At 32.7% G+C, this 14,284-nt stretch overlaps 1 protein-coding gene and 1 long non-coding RNA gene across 2 annotated transcripts in view; both read left to right on the top strand.

Moving 5' to 3' along the window:
* The window catches only part of LOC111709207 (tropomodulin), a gene marked incomplete in the record, with an annotated part of 8,455 nt that extends 2,164 nt beyond the window's left edge, over positions 1-6,291 (top strand). Inside the window, 5 exon segments of the mRNA XM_023482821.1 lie at positions 3,009-3,221; positions 4,211-4,415; positions 4,946-5,056; positions 5,382-5,648; positions 5,876-6,291. Of these exon segments, the coding sequence (XP_023338589.1) occupies positions 3,009-3,221; positions 4,211-4,415; positions 4,946-5,056; positions 5,382-5,648; positions 5,876-6,001 (922 nt within the window).
* A 2,674-nt stretch (positions 6,292-8,965) lies between these two features.
* LOC111709205 (uncharacterized) lies at positions 8,966-10,070 on the top strand. Its single transcript, XR_002766810.1, has 2 exons — positions 8,966-9,449; positions 9,674-10,070. It is a non-coding gene; the product is annotated as an uncharacterized LOC111709205 (long non-coding RNA).
* The last annotated feature ends 4,214 nt before the right edge of the window (positions 10,071-14,284 follow it).

The raw sequence follows: 14,284 nt of genomic DNA on the forward strand, positions 1-14,284 counted from the left end.
AAATAAAGATATACTTGGAAAATATAATTCCCCTGCATGGAAGAGGAGTAACAATATTCCTTCTATTTTATAAAAAGATAAAAGTGAAATATTTGATTTAATATCCGACAATGCTATAGGATTCAGGTTAAAGTTATCCATTCACCACCATCAACTAAGCTTTTGGTGCTTACTGCCGTAATCTGCAGTACACTGACCGGCCAATAATATGAATGGTCAGCAGGGTACTAGAGCCAGAAAAATAAAGTCTCAAAATGGTAGGACTTTATAACCGGAGATTCTTTATTTCAAGGACTTTTTTCGACAGGACTTCTTAGTGACAAAATTTAGGACTTTATTTCCACAGGACTTTCTTTTCAGAGAAGTTTTTTGTCGGTTACCGTTTAGCGGAGAATGCCACGTACTTTGCTTGCAAACAAGTTTGGATGCCATTGTTAGCATGGGAACAGTTGAAAATACGTTAAAACAAACTTCAATATTTGTTTTACCCTCCTCCCCATCTTACCTCCATTCTGAGATTGAAAGCTGAGATAAGTTAACTTGCAAAATATTGAAGAGAGAGGATGGACATATAAGGAAACAAAGGAAGCGGATGTATTATACAAGAAAGGAAGTAGGGGAAGGGGGGGCACTAGGATCTACACAGCTATTCAAATTTGGCTTCAGCTGTTGAGATCTGTCCGATTTTAAAATGTCGCAAAGCCTTTGCCCTTTTGTAGCCCTGGATATGAAGATTTAAACGTATCTGTTTATAAATTTAGTTTTGAAGAAGTATTCGATTAGATTTGTTCAAACAGAAATTCGACAGTAAACTAATAAGTTGTTTAGGAACAGATTGATAAAATAAAAATTAACTAATCTAATTCAATTATTAGTATTTCTAATAATGTTCACAAATATTTTCTGTAGATTTCCTGCAATTTTGATTGAAAAGACATCATTTGAAGAATTTAAAGAAATCTGCGAACAAATTTGTAAAGAATAAGAAATGATAAAAAGGAAATAATTGATTCTAACATTGATTAAATGACAAATTTTTAATGAGAATCTGTTCCTAAACATCCAATTAGTTGAAGTCAAACCTTACAGAAATCCAACGTATAGAAACCGCTACGTATAGCAACAAGGCGTCTTTTCCGGGAGAACATTTTTTATATTTTTGAGAAATTAAACGTTTTTGTAAAACATTGTAGCTTATCATTATCATTATCATAATTTCTTTTTTTTACATGCCATAGATATTAAAGGAGCAAAATAGTTTAATATATACATTTGTACTGCTCTCATTGTATTTAAGGTCCCCCAGATTTTATTATGTACTGACAACATAAATAAATGATTATATGGTTATACATAAAATTGCGTATTACTATTAAAAAAAATATTTTATGAGAATCCTATCTACAGTTTTATTTTTAGAAAAAAAAATTCTTAAAAGTATAAAAAAAAAGTTTTCCAGAAATGCTAATATGATTTCGTAAAAATCCGTTTTACCATTCAAAGAAAAGGATTTTATGAAAATTATATCTACTTTACACTGATAATTTAATTTCTCAAAAATATAAAAAATGTTCTCCTGGAAAATACGCCTTGTTGCTATACGTAGAGGTTTCTATACGTTGAATTTCTATCAGGTTTGACTTCCAATTAGTTTACTTTAGAATTTTTGTTACAATTTCGTCGTTGTTAATTTTTAAAAAACCGATTGTCAAAATCATCTCTCCAAAATGAACAGTGAAGGAGGATTTTAAAAATTGAATTTGCACAAATTTGCACCGTAAAACGTCATATGGGTCTCAAATGAATCCTAAAAAAATTCTTTACAAAACTGCATTCTTAGTTCAACTACATATACATTGCCAGTCACTCCCTTTAAACGACGACTTTAAACTCGTAAAATGATGTAAAGGTTAACTTTGTTTTCAGCCTTGAATCTAGTTATGCGACAAGAAATAAGACTGATTTAACTTCTACACAATCGTTTCTAAATCCTGTTTTGTCAAAAGAAAAAATTTGAAAAATATAATTGTTAGAATTTCTTCTAAATCGATCTGCAGTTCAATTCAAACCAACAAACTGTGGCCCGACTGTCGTCTTTGTTTTTCCTTTTATTTTAGATAATTCGCTAAGGATTTGTAATATGCATTTGTTGCAACTAGAATAACTCTAAAATGTTGAAGAAAAATTCCCAAATCCTGACCGATATTTTATATTCTAAATCAAAAAGTCAACGAGTATTCCACTGCTTTCTGGTTCTCAAGTATTAAGTAGTGTTTAGTGGTAAAAATATACAAAACAAAATAAATATATATTTTTTTTATTTTCAAAATCTGGATCCGGATGAATTGTTAAGACCGGATCCAGTTTCCGGATCCGGATACAAATAAAACAGATGCTAAGGCCCACACTGGGGGATAGCTAATCTCTACTTGTGAGAGTCAAAGAGAACATTGACCCCAACATGGAAACCATATTCGAGAATTTCTTGTCAAAAATTCATAAAATAAACATTGAATTCCCTTAAATATAAAGTACAAAAATATTGTTGTGATGTTAAAAGACGTCCAAAACTTAACTAGTCCAGAGTCTAGACCTTTTTAAAAAAAAGATGCTTCATAAATCATAAGGAAATTAATTCGCTTTTAACGCATAACCTGTTAGTGATAAATAATTATCAAAATATCTTTTTAATTCAAATTCAACAATAATTTTTAACAAGAGTTTTGGGAAAAAAGATAGAAACTTGACTTTGAGAGTGTTTCGCGCCCATCTTCTATTTCAACTTTTAATTGCGACTTCAAATGTGAGCATTTTCTCTTCGCTAATACAAAACACAATAGCAAGATAATTTCCCAGATTTATTAATTTTTTTCGTGGATTTTCAAAATTTAACAAAAAAAACTAAATTATGACAATTTTTTCAATTTTAAGCATCCATTAATCTTTCCAAACTAGTCCAAAATAAAACCTGGTTCAAATTGAGCCCCATAAAAAAAAATTCTGATTAGGACTGCTTACCGTTGTGAGAAGGACTCCACCGGAGACCTAAACAGGGACTCCCTCATCAACTGCATCAACGAGATCGCCCTCAACACCCCGGACCAGGAGGAGAAGGTTAAGTTTGAGCCCGGGTTGAAGAGAGGAAAGGTTTATGTACCAAAATACAATGATGAGGAGTTGGCAGCTATGGCAAAACAAGCGGAGAACGAGGAGTCAATCAGGTAGGATTTTGGTATTCAAATATAAACTTAAATTAACTGTGCTTAAAGGGACTGTAAGCGTAATTTCAAATGACTCTACATGCAATGCCATATTACCACCTTAAAAAGTCTTCATCTGATGAAAAATGTGCAGAATATTGTCATAATTCTAAATTTAAAAGTTTTAAAATTTTGTTAATTTCTTTGTGTCTTCCTTCAGTAGAAATCGCTTTTGTAAAGAAACTCCAACAATTAAAAATAAAAAGTTTTTAAAACTAAAAACTTAAACATTAAAGTTTAATCCATGCTTGATCTCACAAAACTTTGTTATCTTTAATAATGGAGGGCAACTTGAAATTAGACTTACAGTCACTTTAACAGTCATGTTTATTGAGATACACCGCATATTGTATATTAGCTCTCAGCATACAAAAAGTCAAGCTTTTCTTAGTTGTCTTTTGGATTTGGGGCTATTTATCAAAATGTGGACTTTTATAAAGACTTGATTTTTAAGTTAAAGTAAATATAAACTTGGTAGAAAACTTATTGCTTTGTAAGTTCTTGGAAATATTTGCTTTTATGTCAATTTTTGCATTTAAAACAATTCGCTATTTTTCATTTCTGCCTCAACATTTCCTCCAAAGTTAGGACATATTTTTTTAATTTTTAAACTTGAAATTATGATTTAAATATTTAAAACTGTTAAGATTCATTAGTTTTTTTGGATATGTCACAATAGAAATAATGTTGATCTATTAAACATTTTATTTTTGGATATGTCACAATAGAAATAATGTTGATCTATTAAACATTTTATTTTTGAACTCTTTTACCAAGAAATGTGCCAACATTCAGTTGTGAGGAAAATGTCAAATTGAAAGTTAAATCCTGAAAACATGATGTCGTAATTTGATTTATTCCAGACATTCCTCATCCCCCTCCATGTACAATATACTTATCTTTGTATACAATTCCTCCTCCCCTGTAAAATAACTATCCCTGAAATCTAGACTGGACCCGGAGGAGGAAGCTGCCTTGTCTATAGCTACCCTGGATGATATTATGGCTCTGGCAGATATTCTCAACACTAATCCTCAAGATTTTGTAATGGAAGCATATGCTGACCCTCTTCAGTACTTTGAACCAGATCCACCAAATACAACTAAACCTGAGGAGATACTTGAGAAAATAAAGAATAATGATAGTAATACTAAGGTAAAGAGGGGAGAAACACCCAAAATGCAAGTTTACTAATTACACGAATTATGCCAATTACTAGGAAGTTTGTTTGAACAATATACATGTTCATTAATTACACTAATTACATTAATTACTAGAATATTTGTCTGAACAATATAAAAGTTGACTAATTATACTAATTACTAGGATATTTGTCTGAACAATATACAAGTTTACTAATTACACTAATTACGCTAATTACTGGGATGTTTGTCTAACAATATACAAGTTTACTAATTACACTAATTACACTAATTTCTAGGATGTTTGTCTGAACAATATACACGTTTACTAATTACACTAATTTCACTAATTACTAGGATGTTTGTCTGAATGAACAATATACAAGTTCACTAATTACACTAATTATACTAATTACTAGGATGTTTGTCTGAATGAACAATATACAAGTTCACTAATTACACTAATTATACTAATTACTAGGATGTTTGTCTGAATGAACAATATACAAGTTCACTAATTACACTAATTATACTAATTACTAGGATGTTTGTCTGAACAACATACAAGGAATGAGTGAGAAGTTAATCTGTGACATCTTTGAAGCTATTCGAGGAAACGAAAATCTAACCAAGCTTTCAGCAGTCAACTGTGATGTAAGTTAATTTTATTTATAATCTTTATCTCTTCAGTGTAAATAACCGTTATATGGTCGATCCTTGAAACAAGAAAGCTGAGAACTTTAATCAGAGGCCAAATTTAAAGAATTTGAGCGGTGGCTTAAATTTAAGCCGCGGCTTAAATATGGTTGGTTCCACTTAATATTGTATCAAATGTTTCAAGATTTAAGCCGGAGCTTAATTTAAACCAGGTTTTGGCGGATTTAAGCCACGGCTCAAATTCTTTAAATTCGGCCTCTGTTTAAATTTTTTGCCAACATTTTAATTGTTTGACAAATATTCTAAAAATTGATTTTTGTAGATAAGCGACTTCGCTATTGCAACCCTTTGCTCATCCCTGGAACAGAACTCAACCTTGAAATCTCTAAGTGTTGAGAACAACAGGATATCTCCTGATACTATTGCAGACCTCTTTGATTCTATTTCCAGTCCAAACAACGGACTTATTGAACTTCGTGTAGCGTCCCAGGCACAGCAAGCTATGGGATACCGTGTAGAGTGCAGGATAGCAGATGCTATCAAGAAGAACCCACGCCTCATGAAGATCGGGATGTCCCTTGAGTTCAAGGTACAGTTAACAACATAAAAGCTAAGCCTCGAATAAAAAAGTAAATGCCATACACAGAGATGAAGGCAGCTAAAAAAATTATGCAATGCATCCATTTTCAAGATCAGGTCGACTTAAAGTCACAACATGCATTGGTCATTGTTTTTACCTTGCTCGTTTTTAGCTTCACTTAGCTCATTAGGGGAGATAGAATAGAGTTATCATTAAATAAATAATTCTGTTTACAGGAGGTTGCAGAGAGAATTTCAAAACATCTTATATCCAACATGGACAAAATTAGGATCAAGAGACTCAACGATGGTGTAGCTCCAGGGGCAGGTGTTAAATGGACTGCTGCTAGAACCCTGGACTAGTTGGAACTACCCAGGACTGGTTGCGTCTACCCAGGACTAGTTGGGACTATCCAGGACTAGTTGGTACTACCCTGGACTAATTGGGACTACCCAGGACTAGTTGGAACTACCCAGGAATAGCTGGGACTACCTTGGACTAGTTGGAACTACCCTGGACTAGTTGGAACTACCCAGGACTAGTTGGGACTACCCTGGACTAGTTGGAACTACCTTGGACTTATTGGGACTACCCAGAACTAGTTGGGACTACCCAGGACTAGACCAGCTCAAGAGACTATACTTCAGGACTTCAGAATAAAGTTCAAGTTGAGTGATCTCAATCCAGTCTGTTTTTCATTTTGTGTTTTTGTTTTATCAGAGAATCAATGCAATCAAACTTTTCAAAAAATTAAGTTTCACTTAAAGATATCTCCATGGATTTCTTTCAAATTTGTATTCACACTCAACTCAAAATTCTGATCAAATTTTTGTTTTAAGACTGAAACCTGAGCTTTTTTTTAATTAGACGTAGAAAGTTTTCATTTGTTATTATATTGTCATTTCGAGCCTTTTCTTAAACCAGAAAGTTCTATTTTTAATAAATCTTTATACATATTTTATCGTATTTTTTGTTGTTGTAATTGATTAGTGTGGGGGAGCAGAAGATTAAAAAATAGGTTCCTCAGAATGTAGATTGTCCGTAGTTAAATTTTTTTAAAATTTAGTCTGTAGCGGAAACTTCTCGTTAATTCCTGAAAAATTCCTTTAAACGGATCAACTTTTATTCTAAGTTTCAAGAAGTTATTGAAAATCGGAAAATGATTCTCATAAATTTGCTGATAACAGAGAAATTTGAATGGAAGATTTTACTTTGAACCTATTCCTGCAGGAAAATGGGTGGAGGGGAATTCCCCCACGGCCACATCACCCACCTCATTATTAGTAAAACTTAAAAGGTATTTCTCTAAGTCTGTTTTAATTTGTTAACTCTTATCTTAAATAAACCCGCCAATTAATTATAGCTCTTGGGAATTTTCAAATTGAATTTGTACAATGTACTACGAATCTATATTTTATTGTTTCACACTGGGCTAATTTATTTTTAACATATTTAAAATAAGCTGGAAAAGAGGTTTCCAAGAAACTGTTATCTATATTAAGTGAAGCATTTTTTGGTAAGGAAGATGTCAGATTTTTCCCTGGGATATTTAGAAAGATGAAAATTTCCCTGTATGAGACTTGAAGGACTGGTTTTGGTGAATTATATAACCGTACTATAGGAGTGTGAGAAATGATTTTTTGCATATTTCTTAAAACGTCCTATTTATTACAAATACCTTTCTAAAACTTTCTGTAACTGACATATTTTTTTTCTAAATTCATTTAGTTAAGGCTTTAAATCAGAATAAGTTTTTATAAATATTGCCTGATATCGAGTAGATATCCTTCAATATGCCAAAGTAAAAATTAATCGAAAGCAGGACAGATTTTGCATATAATATTTGACAAAACAAACAAAATTTTTATTTTGTACAAAAATATTAAATATTTATTTAGCTTAGAAGCATTTCAAGGTATCATTTTTTATAGTTTTGCATTATTTTGATTCATGTAAAAGCTGGTTTTTAACTTCAGTATAAACTGGTTTTTTATATATAGACAAATAGTAGAGATATGTTTTTAACTTCAGTATAAACTGGTATAGACAAATAGTAGAGATATGATTTTGCATTTTTTTCATAATTTTTTTTACTCTATATTATTATACATACTCTTTGTGTATAGATATTAGCCCGGTTTCTTTGTCCGGTTCTAGCCATGATTTAGCTGCGACTTCCTAGCTTAGCTATGATTTTGTATTCGTTAGTCCAAAATCAGAGCAAAATCGAAGCTTAGGTTAGATCTGAAGTCGGAGCTAAATCATAGCTAAATATCAGCTGATGGAAATCACACCTGAGGTTAGATTTAGCTTCGACTTCACAGCTAAATCACAGCAAATGGGAACAAACTATTCGCCATTTTTAGGTTTTCACATGATTTTGGGTACAAATAAGCAGACATTAAAACTACTAAAATTGCAAAACATGAAAATAGAGACCAGAAATAATATGTCAAGATGCATAGTTCAGAAAAATAAAAATATTTCTAAGATTTTTAAAAAAACCTAACTTTTTTAAAAAAGATATTTTTTTAATTTTTTAACTAATAAATTAAAAAGAATATTTCTAAAAAATACTTTTTAAAATAAAAAATAAAAATTTTCTTAAGAATATTTATTTTTATTTTGAATACTAAAAAAGATTTAAAAAAAATAAACCTTTTTATCAGATATTTCATTTTAAAGATTATTTCTGTTATTCTCTTTTTCTTCTTCATCTTTTATCTCTACCTATCTATCTATGTATTTATTAGTCTATCCATCTATCTAATTTATCAATCATTTTACAATTTTAAGGCCAAAAATCAAAGACGACTTTTTAAAGCGGTCGAGAAAATATCAATGCCCCACACAATTTTATTTTTTGCGGTCAGTTAGGAAGGCCAGCTGTCATCAAATCATTGTCAGAGCAGCTGAGATTGGATTCATAAAACAAATTACTTGTACTTTGACTAGATCTGAAATCATACTAAATCCAACCTCAAAATTTTGACTTATGAACGAGCTTTGACTATGATCTGAAATCTAACCTTGTAGCTGTGATCTCAAATAATAGTCAGAGTCAAAGCAAGTTACAGCTCGATAAAGAAACCGGGCTATTGTATACTCCCGTGGATGATCTCAGGGGCGTATGCAGGAAACTGTTCAGGGGGGTTCACCTTTTAAGACTTTTCAGGAGGGGGGAGGAGCCTTAGTCCTCACTGGGGGCCGGCCCAAACCCCCGGGGAAATATTTTTTTTTCAGAACAAGAGGGGGGTTAGTCCCTGTAGACTCCCCCTGACTGATCTTATTATGAAGATGGAGGAGGGGGGGGGAGTATAGTACATAACTGCAGATTGGAGAAAGGGGTGCGCGTGATGACGTTCCTTAGTTTAAGTAAAATTGAACGCTAGTACAGATAACTAGTAACTGTTTAGTGTCAACAGCTATACGACAAGATTAAAGTTGACTGCGCTGTTTTAACACTTTGTTCAACACTCAGCTGAACCTGTATTATCTATAGAATACAAACAAGAACATTGGACATGCATATTATTACTCTTCTTGAGTTTAAAGCTATGTTTATCACCACTGCAGGGTTGATTATACTATTCCTCAACTGTACAGCCGTTCTTATCATGTACAGAATCATCAACAGCTTGTACAGTATAGCTCCTAGTATATCCGTACACTATGTACAGGAGGAAATATCTAGAGAAATAAACCCGGCACTGAGTTGTAAAAATGTGACACTGAGTTCTGAAAACGAGAGAACAAGTCAATCAAGAGTGGATCTGAATTTGGAAAACGAGACCTTGAGTCTAGAAATTGGTAAACTACAGGGTGTCCCACGAAACATGACAGTTGGTAAATAGTTTTGAATGTCTTCTTCAATAATCTGTATTAGATGTTTATTTATTTCCGTTTAATTAGTTTAAAAACATCTATTACTCGAATATATTTTACTTTGAAATCAATTTTACTATAACGTGACTGCCATGAAATATTTTTTATCAACTGATATATTTTGTGAGACATCCTGTATATATGTTAAGAAACCGAGATGTTGAGCCAAGAGAACTAGACCCAGAGTTTACGTGCCATTGAGTCAAGAAATAAAGGTTTTGTAAAAGAAGATAATTCCCGTGAACCATAATTGCTGCAGTCCCAAGAAGATTTTCAGCCAACCGATCATCTTGTTTCATGATAAATTTACGATTCTACTAAATATGACCGTCCAAGTTGATAAAATCAAAATATCCTATTACATCTCTAGCTTTGTATATATATTGATGGAACACAAATCTATTTTTTTAGAGTTATAAACAACTCTATTGTATTTTGTTACTTGTTATATAATCATAATTTGTACAAATTTTGTTAATCATTTCACGCGTGACATTACTAATTTTTTATTTGTTTCTTAGATAAAAATAAATATAAGATTATTTTTGTAAGGATTTTTAATACGCTTTGTGTAAAGAAAATCCGAACAAAAATGTGTGTAACTCTATTTATAATATGAGTTCATTTTAAAAATGAGGTTTGTTTACGTGCACAGGGTCTCACTGAACATAATAATTCTGGTAAGCGTAATTTAGTGATCCTTCGTGCAAAGATGACAATGTCCGATTTACAACGGTACCCTTAAAAACTGTTTCTGATTAAATATGAATTAGATTTCAATGTTTGAAATTTTGAAAACTAATAGTTTTAAATTGTAATTTCTTTATTAAAGAAGTGACGTGACAATTTCTGCCGCAAGAAAACGTAAAGGAATTATCAGAAATAAACTTTTTTAAACCAGCTAAACAATCGGATAAAGTTTTTTGTTTAAGGGGACCGTTATGAATCGGGCATTATCATCTTTTGCATGGAGAGTCACATACAATTACGCTTACAGTCCCTTTAAATAGAGGAACTTGAACTGCAGGGAGATGACTTGCTATTTGCTGACGAAAGTCTAAAATAGAAGCTTTCTATATTGTTTTTAACCTCCTGAGAAGCTAAAAGTCTCAAATTCTTTATTTTTTAAACACACCGTCTCATTTTTAATAATCAACGACGACAGTTCAGTCAGTTTTTTAGAAAACCTTCTATATATTGCAGCATTCGTAATGTAATGATAGAAAGAATGGCTTCCAGGCGTTTTCTACTTAAAATATTACAATACAGTGATAACCAGAAAACTGTAGAATAGGAAGACGACATTAAAGCAATACTATAAAGTGCATTTAATGTTGTTGCTAAGCAAATAGCTTTACCGGAAGTAATCAAATCAAATATTAAGTGAATGGGGTCTGTCAATTTCCTATTCCAGAGTTTTCTGGTTATTACTGTATGATGCGAAGAATGTTGTTCAGGTTTAAATTAAAATCATACTAATTAAACCAAATCAGATTACATGTCGCCCTTCACAGTGTAAAAAATACGACATTTTTCTCCATTTATTTACAAATTTTATTTATGGTTTCCGGCCTGAGGCCGTTCCTTCCATAAACTACATTGGTCGAACTTGACGTCTCCTATGTTGGTCGTGAAATGTACGGAGAAATAGTGCTTTGTTCAAACGCGTTCTTCCATGAGTTATCAGTGTCCGAGTATTGTCCGACCATAAACACATACATATGCGACCCCTATCGACGGAAAAAAGGGAAAGCTTATTTACGAATTTGATTTGAACGCGGCAAACTATATTAATCATAGGAAATTGTACTTTGATTAAATTTCAAATTCATAATGGATCTTAAAAACAAGACACTGCAATCAATTTATGAAATGAAATCAGAAAGCTACTTTGATTAGTGCTGCCACCTTTTCTCAAATAAATCATGGCCACAGTACGGCTAATGCACGGCTAATGATACAGATACCGTATGGCGTGAGAAACTCTGTCCGTCCATGAATAACTCACGGGAGACATCTAGCGGCCAAATTATCGTCCTCCAAAGTACGTAAACTACACGTCCACTATCCATAGAAGGACCGGCCTCAGAGAGATCGAGATGAGACTTAAAACTTGATGTAAACTTTGAAGGACTCTAGAGATATATGAGAAGATTGTAGATTACTATTCCACCTTTTTAAAATTAAATTCGCCCTTCATGTGATGAAAAAATGTTAAATTGTCCAAATTTCGGGTTCGAAGTCTGGAAGTTGTTTGAAAGTCTCCCTATAGCATGGAGAAAGATTAGCAATGCTGGAGATGTAATAACGAGTTAATAAATATTGAAATTAGCTTTTTGTTGTGCCTTGTTTTTCGAAAAATCGACTTTTAAAAATTTTAAAAATTCGGATAAAATGTTCAGCCTTTTAAAATCCAAATTTGCTACTTTATAAGTCGTCTTCTTTCATCTAAATCCACAAATGTATGTAAAATGAGATACGTACAGAATATCAGAAGTAATCAATATCATAATGTAAAATTCGTTTAATCCTCAATTATTAAATCCTTCATTCTTCATTCATCATCCTTCGTTTACATAACCTTCACTCTCCATCTTGCGGTCACTCTCTAATCTTTTCATCCTTCGTTCTTTAATACTTTATTCTTTATCCTGAAACCGTCATTCTTCATTCTTTATCCTTCATCCATCAGATTTTATTTTTTATCATTCATTCATCAGATTTTATTCTTTATCCTTCATCCATCAGATTTTATTCTTTATCCTTCATTCATCAGATTTTATTCTTTATCCTTCATCCATCAGATTTTAATCTTTATCCTTCATCCATAAGATTTTATTCTTTATCATTCATTTATCAGATTTTATTCATTATCATTCATTCATCAGATTTTATCATTTTTCAAAACTGACCAAATAATTCAAGAAAACGTTTTAAATCTTTGTCACTGTGAACAAAATTTCAACTATTTAAATGTTTTTAAAATTTTTTTTTCAAATAACTAATACCTTTTTTCGTTGTACCCAATTTATTTTGTTTAGAAAACCCCACGCAATTGCAGTTCAGAGAAATTTTTCTTAATGATTCTCTCTTGAAGGATGAAAATTAGAGCTGATGGATGAAGGATATTATTATTTACTACTTTACAGGGAAGTTAAGGAAAATTTACTTTACCAAGGGTTCCCTCCACCAATTTTGTCTACAAAACATCCAAAACGCAACGAGGGATGTTTTGTGGAAAAATTGGTCGAGGGAACCCGTGGTTATAAGTAAGTTTTTCCCGAAAACTTCGCAGAACGGGTGGTTTTTTTTACAAACAGTCCACAAACTCTTTATGATTCATTAAAAACATATAAATTTTTTTGAAGATCTGTAAATTCTGAGTTTGGGCGCAAAGTCGACGTTCAAAATCGTACTTTTGGGTGGATACATTTTCAGAATTGGTTCTTTTTCGATTATTAAATAACGACGACAAAAATGTAAACAAAATTCTCTAGTAAACTAATAAGATGTTTAGGAACAGGTTGAGATAATAAAAATGAACGTCTATCATCGAAAATAAGTAATATTATTCAATTATCAGTTTCTACAATCTCTAATTCTTCACAAACATTTTCTACGGATTTTGTGGAAGTTTTATTAAAAAGACGACATTTAGAGAACTTGAAGAAATCTGCGAACAAATTTATAGAAAATAAGAAATTCAATATGAACATTAATAAGGAAATAATCAATTCTAACTTCGATTTATTGACAATTTTTTTTAATGCCACACTTCCTGCTGACCTCCTAACCCCCCATGTCCAATACCCTGATTTCGTCACTTTCTTCATATTGGTTTCTGCAAGCCAATGTTTGGTATTTAAGCGATGAAGTTATTCTTATGTTATCATTATCAATACTGTGAATACCTATCTTACCCCTCATATCGCATTAATGCGATACAGCTGTTTGGAGCTGCTAGAGGACATTTTACCTCCACTACTGCTGGCTAGCGATAGCGAAACCAGACTGGAATGCTTCATAGAACCATCAGAGGAAACTTTCGATGATTGCCTTGGAGAATATCTAATTAACGACAACTGGGAGCTTGAGTGGTGCCCAGCTCTGTCCTCAGATGGAAGGGACGGATCTCTACACCAAGACAGCGAGTTAGAACTGAGACCGGTGCCTTCTCTTTCCCCGGATGTCAGGGCAGTTGAAGACTTCCTAGATAGTGAGTTAGAGAAGAACGTGTCCTCTACTAACCTCCTAATGTCCTCTTCACCCTCTGCTGACCTCATGGTATCCTGTCCGGAGAGCCTTGAGTCGGAGTCCTGTGACTCTGGAATTGAAGTCTGCAGTGGAGAAGAGTTTGACTGGTCCCGGCTAATCGCGCCTACAGACATAGGAATCGACCAGTTTACGTGTCTCTTCCTTGTGTCCAAGGAGTCCGACTGTAAACTCGAGTTCTCCCACGTCAACCTATATGACAGTATGAAATCAAACCTAACACGTTAGACCTCCGCTGTGAGAGACCCTGGTTTAGATTTCAATCACATCTGTTCGTCCTTGGAACGTCTTAAACCTTGTGTGCCCAACCCCTAACCTGGAAACCAGACTGTGTACAGTTGGAACTGCTCTAGGAATCTTGATTATATTGATTAGCTGGAACATCTTCCGTTAATTCAGCTTAGTTTAGTTTCGATTATTTCTAACAATTATTTAACTATATATGTTTAGTAAATATAGAACTTAAATGATTTGTCTGTTTTACTTTC

Source organism: Eurytemora carolleeae, unplaced genomic scaffold (genome assembly GCF_000591075.1).
Source record: "Eurytemora carolleeae unplaced genomic scaffold, Eaff_2.0 scaffold921, whole genome shotgun sequence".
Lineage (NCBI taxonomy): Eukaryota > Metazoa > Arthropoda > Copepoda > Calanoida > Temoridae > Eurytemora > Eurytemora carolleeae.